The sequence below is a fragment of the Myxocyprinus asiaticus genome, chromosome 19, assembly GCF_019703515.2.
Source record: "Myxocyprinus asiaticus isolate MX2 ecotype Aquarium Trade chromosome 19, UBuf_Myxa_2, whole genome shotgun sequence".
In the NCBI taxonomy this organism is placed as follows: Eukaryota; Metazoa; Chordata; class Actinopteri; order Cypriniformes; family Catostomidae; genus Myxocyprinus; species Myxocyprinus asiaticus.
In genome coordinates, this window is record NC_059362.1 from 33,090,473 (window position 1) to 33,104,160 (window position 13,688).

General features: G+C 37.9%; 1 protein-coding gene across 1 annotated transcript; it reads right to left on the bottom strand.

Annotated features, from left to right (window-relative positions):
- Positions 1-787: 787 nt before the first annotated feature.
- On the bottom strand, positions 788-13,688 carry LOC127410355 (papilin-like). The gene is made up of 14 exons (XM_051645571.1): positions 13,621-13,688; positions 13,456-13,509; positions 12,835-12,944; positions 12,690-12,750; positions 10,909-11,011; positions 9,680-9,810; positions 9,504-9,604; positions 9,090-9,291; positions 8,081-8,257; positions 7,835-7,985; positions 7,640-7,720; positions 7,383-7,524; positions 6,849-6,924; positions 788-1,869 (listed from the first exon to the last, which is right to left on the bottom strand). Exons 2-14 carry the CDS (start codon positions 13,507-13,509, stop codon positions 1,582-1,584), a joined length of 1,677 nt encoding a protein of 558 aa, XP_051501531.1. The 5' UTR covers positions 13,621-13,688; the 3' UTR covers positions 788-1,581.

Below are 13,688 nucleotides of genomic sequence, written 5' to 3' on the forward strand. Positions count from 1 at the left end.
CCTTTGGAACTTGAAAAATTAAGCATACTATACTTTTATTCATATCTTTATATTTCATCTTTTAAAAGACATGTTTAAACGATTAAAGTCATACAGCTTAAACTAAATTACTAAAAATGTACATGGTTACTTGGGCAAGGTCAGGGTGAAAAATAAAGGGGTGGACATTCAGTGGAAAAGTAGTCACTTCATGGTCTGTGAATTATATCTAGAAAACATAATTGTAAATTTATTTTGACTATTTTATTTCTGTTAACATAAATACATTGAAATCTGAAATTTACATTAACTGATGTAATTTCATACTATATATCATCAGCTGAAGGTTACAGTATCATGACAACAGGATGGACAATAAATCAAGGGACAGAAAAAAATTCACCACTATCAATGTTGACAGAATGACAAGTTAGTGAGAGAATGTAATACCAAACAGTTAAATGTATGTAGGGGGAAAAAACAGAAATCTAATTATTAGGTCCTTTCTTTTTTTTTTTTTTTTTTTTTTTTTTTTTCAAAAGATGATTGATGTGCAGATCTGAGGAAATGACACTAGTGAAATTATTTCAATTATTTAAAAATGGACTTTTAGGCTCACAGCAGTGTGCAACATTATAAATAGTTTTTATTATTATTACCAAGACTATTTTAGTTGTAATCCGGTGAAATTAAACATTATAAATACCATAACTTGTACTGGGGACTTACAAAATTAAAAATGTACAAATTGTAAGAATGATCCAAAAGTCATTACAACATTATGAGGGTTTTGCATTGCATGGGAAATATCACAAACAATGAAGATTTGCATAGAAGATATTTATTCTTGTAAATCCTCATAAGTGCACTGTGAGTGCCCAAAAAGTGGAATCAACTTCAGTGTTCATGGTTTGTGTTCTCACTTTAATGGCAATAGCAAGAATATAAAGTTGAAAGAACATTGACAACATAGGAATTGAAAAGCATATGAGTGAATGAAAGTATATATAACTTTCTAATATTTTTTTTTAGCTTTATTCTAAACATCAACAAATGTTTATTTTCATGAAATCATTAAAATGTACATGCTGTTCTGATGCTGTTAGGTTTGACTAGTAAATGTATTTCTCTGAACTGACCATTGAAGTTTAAAGGTGTACTCAGTAATTTTTTTCTTCTCATTAACAAGTCTTATAAATAAAGAAATGCATAGTAGTTTTTATAAATATGTTTAAAATCATGTACACTTAAATGAGATGAAGACTCCATATTTATTCTATATGGAGTCGGTCACCTCGTGGGGGCAACATTAACATTAATATTATATTAACATTATATAACCAGCCAAGTACTACTCATTTAATCTTTGAAACCCCCCTTGTTATTGGACACTTTTTCTCACAGAATAAATTAATCATGGCTGACTGTAAATAGAGCATTTCTGCTATGGTATCTATCTGTAACTGAAAACTTTTGACGGTTTTAATGGCCAGCACAACATTAAAAATTACTGAGTGGACCTTTAAATAAATAATTGTTGTATATTGAATACATTTTTGTGTGTTTATAATTGGGATTACAGTAACCCTTCATTTTTCCCACTCATGCACGTGCACGTGATCTCAGTCTGTACCCTCTGATGCCATTGACCACTCTCCTGGATGTCGGCTCCCTTGGGGCAATGCCTCTGGCAGCACCCTGACATGTCTGCTCACATTCTTGCTTGGATACAAAGTTATTGCCATTGCCTTGGCAACCACCATACCAGAACTGTGAGCAGGAGCCAGAGGAAGAATCAAAGTAGAAACGAGATGTCCATTCATAGCAGGACCCAACATCCTGTGTCAAAGAGCATGCACTAGCAGAGGGTTGACGAACTGGGCTATAATCCTGAAAACAAAAGAAAACCAAAAGAGGTCAAGTGTTGGAGAGAGTCTTCATATAATTTTTCAGATTAACATTTTTATTGGTTGCTCCTCAAGCATGACACATAACAAAACAAAACATTAATGAACAGAGTCAACCATTATCCCCCTTAAACCCCATTATTTCCCTTCCCCCCTTCCAATCCCCAACCCCACCCCGACCCCCAACAAACATTCCTGTGGCCAAGCCCGAGTACACAGGCAGATTAAAAATAAATAAATAAATACATACATACATACATAACAAAAAAAAAAAAAAAAAAGAAAGAAAAAATAATAATAATAAACACACACATTTAAAACTATAAGTCCCTCTCCAATGACCCTCCCCGAGAGCACTCCAAAAATGCCAAATAGCTGCCCCACTTTTTTCAAACAACTTCCGGTTGCATAGCTTTCTATACGCCACCTCCTCAAATGCCGCCACCCTGCCCATCTCTGTGCACCACTCCTGAAATGAGGGTGCTCCAGCCGATATCCATCCCCACCGGTCTGCTGATCATAACACTGGCTAGGACCCAATTTTTTATGTACTTATGCCCTATATTAATGATCGCCCCATCGCCTAAAATACAGAGTCTGGGGCAAAATGAAATTTGAGTGCCCAGTGTCACACATAAACCTCTGAACCCTCAACCAAAATTCTTGGATCTTAACACACCTCCAAAAAACGTGGGTTGTGTCCCCATCTTCTGATTAGCATCGCCAGCAGGTGGGTGTGCCTTTCAGACCAAGCCCATACAATCTAGAGGGGGTCCAATAGAATCTATGTAAAATCTTAAATTGCATAAGGTGCACCCTTGCATCTCTAGATGAAGACTTGATGTTTTTTAGAATCCTAGCCCACACTCCCTCCTCCAATATCAAGTTTAAATTTTTCTCCCATAATCTCTTGACAGAAGTTAAAGCTCCATCCCCCAGACACTAAATTAGCAGGGAGTAATACACTGATGCCTCATGACCTTTTCCAAAAGCAGTAATCACCACTCCCAGAGTATCTGCAACTTTAGGGGGGTGTATGCTACTCCCAAAAAATAGTACAGAGCAGGTGGCACAGCTGTAAATACCTGAAGAACTGAGACCTGGGAATCCCAAAATGTTGAACCATATTTTCAAAGCATCTCAACACTCCACTCTCATATAAGTCACTGAGCATATTAACCTCTCTCACAATCCACTCTGTCCAGCAGAAAGGGGACTTAATACATAATTTTGGGTTCAGCCACATGCTCGAGGCAACATTTAAATAAATGTATGAATAAAACACTCTGGACACTTTTGTCCATACCGAGTGCAAATGCGAGATAACGGGGTGCAACTTAACTTCTCTGGTTGGTTTGATAGAAAGGCTTTGTAATGGCGAAATAAGGGCAAGAAATTCCTGTTCTATACAAAACCAGGGAGGGGCTCTCTCAGGTGGGAGCGACCAATGAGCCAAATGTCAGAGACCGAATGCATAATAATAAAACAAAATCTTGGGTAGGCCTAGCCCACCTTTGTCAATCAGCCTATGTAATTTACTGAAATGTAATCTGGGACGTTTACCATTCCAAATGAAGGACCCCTCTATGCTATCAAATTGCTTGAAATAAGATAGGGGGACATCTATAGGGAGAGACTGTAGCAGGTAGTTGAATTTTGGAATACAATTCATTTTAATAACATTAACCTTTCCAATCATAGATAAATTTAATGAAGCCCACCTGCCCACATCGCTCAAAAAACTTTTTATTAAAGGGTCAAAATGAACTCTAACTAAATCACACAAATTTGCTGGGAATAAAATACCCAAATACTTAATGCCCTGTTTGGGCCACTGGAAAGCACCCGGCTGTATAGCCGTTACCGGGCAGTACACTGTCAGAGCCAAAGCTTCGGATTTAGACCAATTAACTCAGTATCCTGAGAACTTAGAAAAGGAATGAATAATTATGTGGAGGCAAGGCATAGATCTAGTAGGGTCGAAGACGAATAATAAAATATCATCTGCGTAAAGCAAAAGCTTATGCGCCACACCTCCTGCCACCACCCCTGGAAAATCATCCTCCTTTCTTATCACAGCTGCTAATGGTTCCAGGGCAAGACAGAACAATAATGGGGAAAGAGGGCAACCCTGCCGGGTGCCACAATGCAGAGTAAAATAATCTGAAATTAATCGATTTGTTTGTACTGCCGCTACCGGGTGTCTATAAAGTAACTTAATCCATCCAATAAAAGTATTCCCGAATCCGTACATTTCCAAAATCTTAAAAAGATAATCCCATTCTACCATATCAAATGCCTTTTCAGCATCAAGTGAGATGGCCGCGACTGGAGTCTGATCGTTCGCCACTGCCCACATGACGCCTAATGTTATCAGAAGAGTTACGGGCCCAGATAAACCCTGCCTGATCTATATGTATAAGAGATGTCATAACTTTACTTAGTCGGGTAGCCAAAATTTTTGACAATATTTTTATGTCTAGCTGGATCAGGGAAATTGGATGGTAACTCTTACACTCCCTTGGATCTTTGTCCTTTTTAAGAATCAGACTGATCCAGGCTTGCATCATGGTTGGCGGAAGCTTTCCATTCTTTAATGATTCTGTATAATCTTTGAGAAAAAGTGGAGCCAGTGGGGGCCTGGGTAGCTCAGCGAGTATTGACGCTGACTACCACCCCTGGAGTTGTGAATTTGAATCTGCTGAGTGACTCCAGCCATGTCTCCTAAGCAACCAAATTGGCTCGGTTGCTAGGGAGGGTAGAGTCACATGGGGTAATCTCCTCGTGGTCGCGATTAGTGGTTCTCGCTCTCAATGGGGCACATGGTAAGTTGTGCGTGGATCGTGGAGAGTAGCATGAGCTTCCACATGCAGAGTCTCCATGGTTTCATGCACAATGAGCCATGTGATAAGACACACGGATTGATGGTCTCAGAAGCGACAGCAACTGAGACTTGTCCTCCGCCACTTGGATTGAGGTGAGTAACTGCGCCATCACGAGGACCTACTAAGTAGTGGGAATTGGGCATTCCAAATTGGAAGAAAAGGGGATACAATTTTATTTTTTTAAAAAGTGGAACCAGTTCTGTAGCATAAGATCTAAAAAAATTCAGCAGCAAAGCCATCTGGTCCCGGGGCCGTGCCTGTAGGCAAGGCCTTAATTACCTCACCAAGCTCCAAGTTTATCTCAGAATCAAGATAATTTTTTGCTCAGTCATCAGTTTAGGAAGTTCTAATGGTTCCACCACAAGTTTCTAATATCCTCATCAGTAGACTATAGAACTATAGAGATTAAAATCAAGCATTATTAATATCAATGGCTGAGGTAAATATTTCACCACCAGCAGAATCAGAATCAGCTTTATTGCCAGGTATGCTTACACATACAAGGAACTTGTCTTGGTGACAGGAGCTTCCAGTGCACAACAATGCAATACAGTAACAAGACAGAGAAAAAAATAAGAAAAAAAAGAAAAAGAAATATAAATAGAATAAAAAATAAAAATTGAGAATTCACTGAGGGAATGGTAGAAAAAGACTCTCTAGCCAGAAGTTTTCCTGCCTTGTCCCTTGACTCAAAGTATAACTGTCTTGTCCTGAATAGCCAAAACTCCACCTTCCGTGACAAAATAGTCTTATATCTGTATTTCAACCGGGTTAATTCTCTGAGGCCATTAGATGACATTCGGTGCTTCAGCTCTGTCTCTGCACTTTTAATATTCCCTTCCAATTCCACGAGTTCTTGTGCTTTGGATTTTTCGGTGAATGCGGCATACTGTATGATCCAGCCCCTAAGAGCCACCCTATGTGCCTCCCAGGCCACTCCCACAGAGGGTACTGAGGACCAGTTGGTCTCCAAATAGACATTGACTTCAGCCTTTAACATTTGTTGGAATTCAGGATTTTGTAAAAAGGGAAACATTAAAGTGCCAACTATATGATTTCCTTTTCTCCATATGTGGCAACACCTCTAAACACACCAGGGCATGATCTGAGGCTATGTTTCCAATTGAGCAATCAGCAACTGATGAAATGAGGGACTTAGATATATATATATATATATATATATATATATATATATATATATATATATATATATAAAAATCTATTCTAGAGTAAATCTTATGGACTGATGAAAAAAATTTATAGTCCCTCTCAGATGGGTTCAAAAGTCTCCAAATATCTGTAAGTCCAAGGTTTTTACACATCCTGTGAAGCGTCAATGTTGCTCTAGGGGGCTTGCACACTTTTGCTTCACTATGGTCAAGAACTGAGTCCATCAAAAAATTAAAGTCTCCTCAAAATAGATGTTTACTTATCAGTGTAATGACTCCCCTGCTCTTACTTGAGCCTGCACTAAAGAAAATATGTCCACCCCATATCTTCCCAAATTGTTCAACTTCCTGCGGGTAAAGATGCATTTTTTGAAGAAACACTATATCATATTTCTTATGCTTAAGAAGAAAAATAACCTTCCTTCTTTTTATGGGGTGCCCCAACCCATTCACATTCCACATGGAGAGAGACAATCCACTCATATTAACATCTGACATTTTAACATATAAGAAAAAATAGATTGTGTGTCAAAAACAAGATTATAACATCTTGTGCAACAATCAAACCCCGAACTTCCCAAAAAAAAAAAAAAAAAAAAAACAGAAAAAAGAAAAACGTGCGCATCACCTACTGGCGTCTGACCCTCTAAACTCAAACAGTACATGCACGCCTACGAGAACCCCCGTGACAACTTTGCCATCGGATTACTTAAGTCCGGTGTTTCTATACAAATTTTGTGAGACAGAATTACACGGCAAAAGAAAATTTTTCAGTTATAAGCATTTTCATGCTTATAACCGATATGCCAGTGGTTTTAATTTGGTCAATAATTGGCCGATTAATATCGGCAGCAGATACATCTGTGCAATCCTAATGATATACAAAGCATAGAAGGAAGTTGTTTTACCCTATAGATGAAATCAGGACATCCTGCTCTTCCAGAACCATGGGCAGCTGTTACCCCATCCAGACAGCAGCCAAATCTATCACACGCCATAAATAATGAGAAGAACATGCAAGAAGTGTTCAAATACATCCAAGTGTTTTACAGATGTGGGATAAAACTAGTGCAACATGACTCATCAATATTTTTGGTCTGTTTTCCCAGAAGAGACTATACATTTTAAATGTGTATATCTGCTAAAAGTGATTTTTTTTCCTCCAAATTTTTAATGTATATAAATGGGGGGGGGGGGGGGGGTTGTCTCATGCAAATCCGTTTACCTTAATCCATTCCAGGACTTCGTGAACCAGTGAACTTGTGAAACTACAATTTTGATTTCATAGGATATTAAAAAAGGGTGAATGGTGATAGTTGATTATTAGGAAGATTTGGGTTATGTAGATGGGATGAAAAGTGAGTAAATTACAGATGAAGTAGGATGTGAATTCAACTATCTGTGTGACTATATGGATTGATGATTTGACTGCATGTCTGTACCTGGTCCTATGACAATCTTCCTGAGCACAGCCTTCTCCTCGAGGGCCAGAGGCTGCAGTATGGCCATCAGGGCAGCAGCCATAATATGACTGGGCACAATGTGGGCCAGACACAGAAGGGTATGGATCGCTTGGTCTATGAACTATCCATGGACCAAATGTAGAACAAAATCAAGCACATATAAAAAATAAAAAAAATAAACACATAAGGACTGCATACAGGAATAAAAAGTAATCTTCAACCAGAAACATTTTAACCTGTGTGTGCATCATGGGTATGAGGCACAAATCCACGCAAGGAGCTCTCGTAACCACTGGGGTCCTGCACGCTGGGCACCACTAAACCAAAGCAGCACAAGTACAGCATGAGAAGAAGAAAGAAAGACATACAGGTTTGGAATAATATGAGGGTGAGTAAATGATAACAGCATTTAAAGCCATGATGAAACTCACTCTGTGTGTTGGGGCAGGGCTGTGTGTTGCAGTTCTCCACAGCTTGAGGTCTGCTAAGTGAAGCACATCTTTCATCACCATATTGATTGTGATCCAAATCCATGCACACCACCTTGCGCTCCCGAGTGCCAGTTCCACAGCTACGGGTACACTGAAAGACAAAAGGGAAAAGGATGACATGGCAGAGAGAAATATGCTTAATGCTGATCTTACTGTTTATGTCCTTCGCCTCCTTCCTTCACTCACCAGGCTAAAGTCTCCAGTGTAGTATCTAAAGACTTGGTGGCAAGCTGGTTTCTGACACGATCTGACATCATGTGGGTGTGAGAGACCACTACAGTGGTGCTCAGGGACACGCTCCCCTCTGCCCCCGACACAGAACACCTCTCGTGTCTGATGTCCTTCACCACATGTCACTGAACACTGGAAGATACAAAAAATTATGCTAAAATCAAAATGGTAGTTTTGTGGCTTTTGGTCAATGTGTGTTTGCTTTGAAGACATTTCTACGTTAATGTGTTCCTAAATGATAACAAAACTCAGTTTTAACACAATGTGCATTTAAACATCCTAGAAAATGTTTCCAACAAAACGGATCCAAAAATATTGATGATTCGCTCTGAACCACATATATTTCTGTCAAATCAAATGCTCTATAAAATGAGAATGTCCCTCTGCCTAATACCACCTGTAACTGACGAGCAAATACAAAAATCATGGTCATGTCTTTGATGTGGTTTATTCCATGTCTTCTGAAGCGATACAATCAATTTTGGGTGAGAAACAGACCAAAATGGAACTCCTTTCAATGAAAATCTTTACATCTTGTATAGTTTCTCACCCAAAATCACTTCAGAAGACATGGATTAAACCACTAGAGTTGTATGGATTACCTTTATGCTACCTTTATTTCCATTTTGGAGCTTGAAAGTTTTGGACCCATTTAACTTGCATAGTATGGACAAACAGACATCATATAAAATGAAAATTCTCTCATCATTTACTCACCCTCATGCCATCCAAGATGTTCATGACTTTGTTCTGCTGAACACAAACGAAGATTTTTAAAAGAATACCTCAGCTCTGTAGCTCCATGCAAGTGAATGTTGATCAGGCCTTTGAAGCTCCAAAAAGGAGATAAAGTCAGAATAAAAGTAATCCATCCAAGACTCCAGCTATGAAACAGCAACTGCTGCAATAAAATATTCCCCTGGGTATATGTGCATGTGTAAGTGTGAATGTGCTAATTACATACATCGCCAAAGGGACCGACACTGTACTCGGCACAGGGATACTGGTTACAGGCCAGCTGAGAAGTTGGTCTCCTGAGGCCTAGTGCCATGCAGAGGGATTCGTCTACTACAACTGATGTTCTCTCATTAATACAGAGCACAGTACGGCTCTGTATGCCTCCACCACAGTGAACTGAACACTCTGAATAGGAGTCAAATGTGTACCTATAAACACACAGTCACAAACACATAAAACACATTTACCAAGCTATCTAAAATCGGGACATATGATAGGCTTCTATTATTTATATATAAAGCTAATTATTACTATAGACTAGGCCTATAACCAACAACCTAACCCTACCCCTAAAAGAAAACTAAGCATTTTGAAGAATGTTCAAATGAAAACAAGTTCACATTTAATACAAGGTGTTTACGTGAAGGTGTCCATTAAATGGTCAGAGGCCCCAGGACCATGTCTGGTGGTGATGGGAAAAGAGGGAACTTTAACTTCCACAATCTCGCCATGGCTCACCGCCTTTCAGCAAAGATAAGGGTGTTAGAATGAAGTGTTTGTGTGTGTGGTTTTGTGTTAAAGTTAATTTACACATACTCTGCAGACACCCTCCACACAGACATCTCTACGGCCCACATAGCATGGGGTACCATCCACCACAGTGGGTCGGTGATGGTAGTAGAAGCTCTCTCCTCTAGGCACGCATACAAGCTCACATGGGTTTGAAGCTGGACAAAAACACAATCAAACCATGTGAATACAGTGCCTCAGTTTAGTACACCAGTCCACTGAACTGCCTGAGGAATGTTTTTGACCATAAAAAGAGATGAGATTATCCAAAATGTTCTTACATAACCTTACATTACATCTAATTATATGCTATACTCTATATATCAAAGTCTTGCACTCATTGTAATTTAACGATTTAAAGCTCCAATTAAAGTAATCCTGATATCATAGTGAATAAAATCTCTTAGCATTGGCAGTAATTTCAGCTACCTATCTTAAAGGGACAGTTCACCCAAAAATGAAAATTCATAATGTACTAACCCTCATGCCATCACAGATGTGTATGACTTTCTTTCTTCTGCTGAACACAAACAAAGATTTTTAGAAGAATATCTCAGCTCTGTAGGTCCATACAATGCAAGTGAATGGTGAACAGAACTCCAAAAAGGAGATAAAGTCAGAATAAAAGTAAACCAAAAGACTGGTTAAATCAATGTCTTCTAAAGCGATCCAGTTGGTTTTTTGGTGAGAACAGTCCAAAATGTAACACCTTTTTTCTCTTTACATCTTGTCATTGTAGTCTCTAGGCACGATCATGATTTCAAGCTCAGTTACACTTCCTAGCACTTGACGCATGCGCAGAGCGCTAGATGGCACTATAGGAAGTGTAATCGAGCTTGAAATCATGATTGCCAAGGAGAATGCTGTCAATTTTACAGTGAAATGGGAGTTATATTTTGTTCTGTTCTCACCCAAAACCGCTCAGAATCGCTTCAGAAGACACTGAGACTACTGGACTCTTATAGATTACTTTTTTGCTAACTTTATCTCCTTTTTGGAGCTTTTGGAGTTCTGGTCACAATTCACTTGCATTGTTTGGACCTTAAGAGCTGAGATATTCTTCTAAAAATCTTTTGTGTTCAGCAGAAGAAAGAAAGTCATACACATCAGGGATGGCATGAGGGTAAATGAGTAAATTATGAGAGAACTTTAATTTTTGAGTGAACTAACCCTTTAGAATTATCCTATCAACTTTCAAAACAACTGGCTTATTCAGTATAATTTATCAAATAACATTTTATTAAGTACATTTTTACCTCCATAGTATGGCTGCCAGGTGTAACGTTTTCCCTGGAATTCTATGCGGTCAAACTGAGAACACTGTTCTTCACGGAAATCTCTAGATCCAGCAGGACATTCCTTTACGGAGCACAAAAGTTACAAGACCACAATACACTTTTATTAAAACATAGCGTGTAATTGATTATCTGGACGCACATTGTCTATATACGTGCATTTGTGTGTGGGTTAGATTTGTACAACATTGTGGTGATCAAATGTTCTAACAAGGATCACATCTGAAAATAGCTACATTAGGGCTGAACGATTTGAACAAAAAATCGAATTGCGATTATTTTTGAAAATATTGCAATTGTGATTTGAACTGCGATATGATTTTTAACATAAAAAAAGTGAAAAACCCTAGAAAGTGTTTCCTTTAGACCAAAATTAAATTAAGTCATGGACAAACATGCTCTATTGCCAATGGAACTTAATATTAAGTTAAAAAAATATGTTATGGAAATATTATAATTAATATTATTATAAAACAGTACCATATTATTATAAAACATGGTGGTCCGGTCAAACCAAGATATTATTTTGGCGGAACACTGAAGAAAGACATTTCTGTAGTTGACTATGCCTTTTAATGCAGAGAAATGCTCTCATCCACTCTTCTGTCCACAAAAACCCAGTGTTATGAGGTTCCATTAGATTTGGATAGTAACTTTTAGCAGCCAAGCATATTTGGAATTACAAAAAAGTGAAGTAAGTGAATCTAAATTGCTGTAAATTTAACACACTCACTCATTAGCCTCACACACGCTTTGTGTATGTGTAACACTACAGAGAACAGAGCTGTGTCCATTTCGTAAGCCAAAGTAAGCACGTGCAGACTATTTATTTATTTAATTAAGTTGCAGCCTTTTTTATTTGATAATCGCACTACGTCATATCGCAATTTCGATTTATTGTTCAGCCCTTAGCTACATTGTGGGGACCAGCCAACACTGAAAAAAGAAATAGCCTGAAATTGTTACCTCAAGGATGTATTTCTAATTGTTAATTTCTAAATTTTCTAATTTTATTTAATCTAATTTGCCAGGTATGTTTTGTGAGATTAAATAGCATTTTTTAGTTGAATAAAAACAGTCAATTTACAATGCACGTGAATGGTGGGCAGAACCTTGAAGGTCCAAAAAGCATATAAAGGCAGCATAAAAGTAATCCATAAGACTCCAGTGGTTAAATCCATGTCTTCAGAAGCATTATGATAGGTGTTGGTGAGAAACAGATCACTATTTAAGTCCTTTTTTCTATAAATCTTAACTTTCACTTTCACATTCTTTTTCTTTTGTTTTTGGCATTTCACATTTTGCATATTGCCACCTATTGAGCATGGAGGAGAATTTATAGGAAAAAAGGTCTTAAATCTTGATCTGTTTATCACCCACACTCATCATATCGCTTCTGAAGATATGTATTTAACTACTGGATTACATTTATGCTGCCTTTATATGGTTTTTGGACATTCAAAGTTCTGGCCACCATTCAATTGCATTGTATGGACTTACAGAGCTGAGATATTCTTTTAAAATCTTCATTTGTGTTCAGCAAAACAAAGAAAGTCATACACATCTGGGATGGCATGAGGGTGAGTAAATGATGAGAGAATTTGTATTTTTGGGTGAACAAACTCTAACTCTAATAAACTATTGAATATCCCCACCATGAAAACACACACACACACACACACACACACACACACACAAATGTCTGTTTGTGTCTGTATTTGTTTGGGTGATCAGTTGCTTACTTGTGTGTTACAGAGTTTGTAGGATTTGGATGGCCCCACGCAATTGTGTCCACCATCCGTCCTAAATATCAAAAGATAGAGTTATGATACAATAGGATAGAAAGGAAAATGCAATAAACACAAACAAACATGCACATTCACCCACCTCATAGTGTTGCAGACCCTGGTTCTCACAGCTACTCCGGTGCCACATGTGCGGCTGCAGGCTCCATACGGCCCATACTCTCCCCAGATATCACCAGTTGGCTGCCTCACCTACAACGAAACACACAGGGCCAAGAGCATCCTTGCATAAAACTAATAAATAAAGAGATAATTCACCCAGAAAACTATTACTTTAATGCGTATTGTCTCCAAAAATGCATCAAATTTTACTCTGCAAATTAATTTAAGAAGACGTAAACATTACAAAACTGGGTGTCCTACACATCTAACCAGTATGGAAGGGAATAGATAGATGATACAGTTTATTTACATTTAATCAATTAGCAAATATATAAATATTTACTATGGTCACAGAGTTTTTTCGAACATAAATTGACAACGCTTGTTGTCTTATATCTTATATAAATACATATCTGATATCTTAAACATGAACAGCTCAGTTTCTAGAATCAGTTGTACTGTATCAGTTTCTAAACAAAAATGGATATAAAATGGATATTAAAAAAAATGGATATAAATTAACTTCTGGAACTTTTAAAACACCCTAAAAGAGATATGAGGACAGAACTTATGTGTTTCATGTTTGCATTTTAATACTCACACAGAAACCTGTAGAGATTAAGCACAAGATCCCGAGAAGAGAGGGGAGCACCATCTTCAAGAAAAGACACACAATAATTTCTTCGCTGGAATTTTTTTGTTTACATTATTTTGATGACAAGAATTTTCTAAATCATTCTAACTTGTGTGACAATTTGTCTCTTACCTTCCCAGTGTCTGACTCTGAAAATCCGAAGTTCACCCAGTCACAGTGGGAGAGTACTAATACTAGTG

Bases quoted from the DNA above. Each gene is read 5' to 3' on its own strand.
- LOC127410355 (XM_051645571.1), bottom strand. From the start codon at position 13,509: ATGGTGCTCCCCTCTCTTCTCGGGATCTTGTGCTTAATCTCTACAGGT. The intron at 12,945-13,455 runs GTGAGTATTAAA...GTTTCGTTGTAG, and splicing joins TAATCTCTACAGGTTTCTGT to GTGAGGCAGCCAACTGGTGA. The intron at 9,605-9,679 runs GTATGTGTAAAT...CTTTGCTGAAAG, and splicing joins GTGTGGAGGGTGTCTGCAGA to GCGGTGAGCCATGGCGAGAT.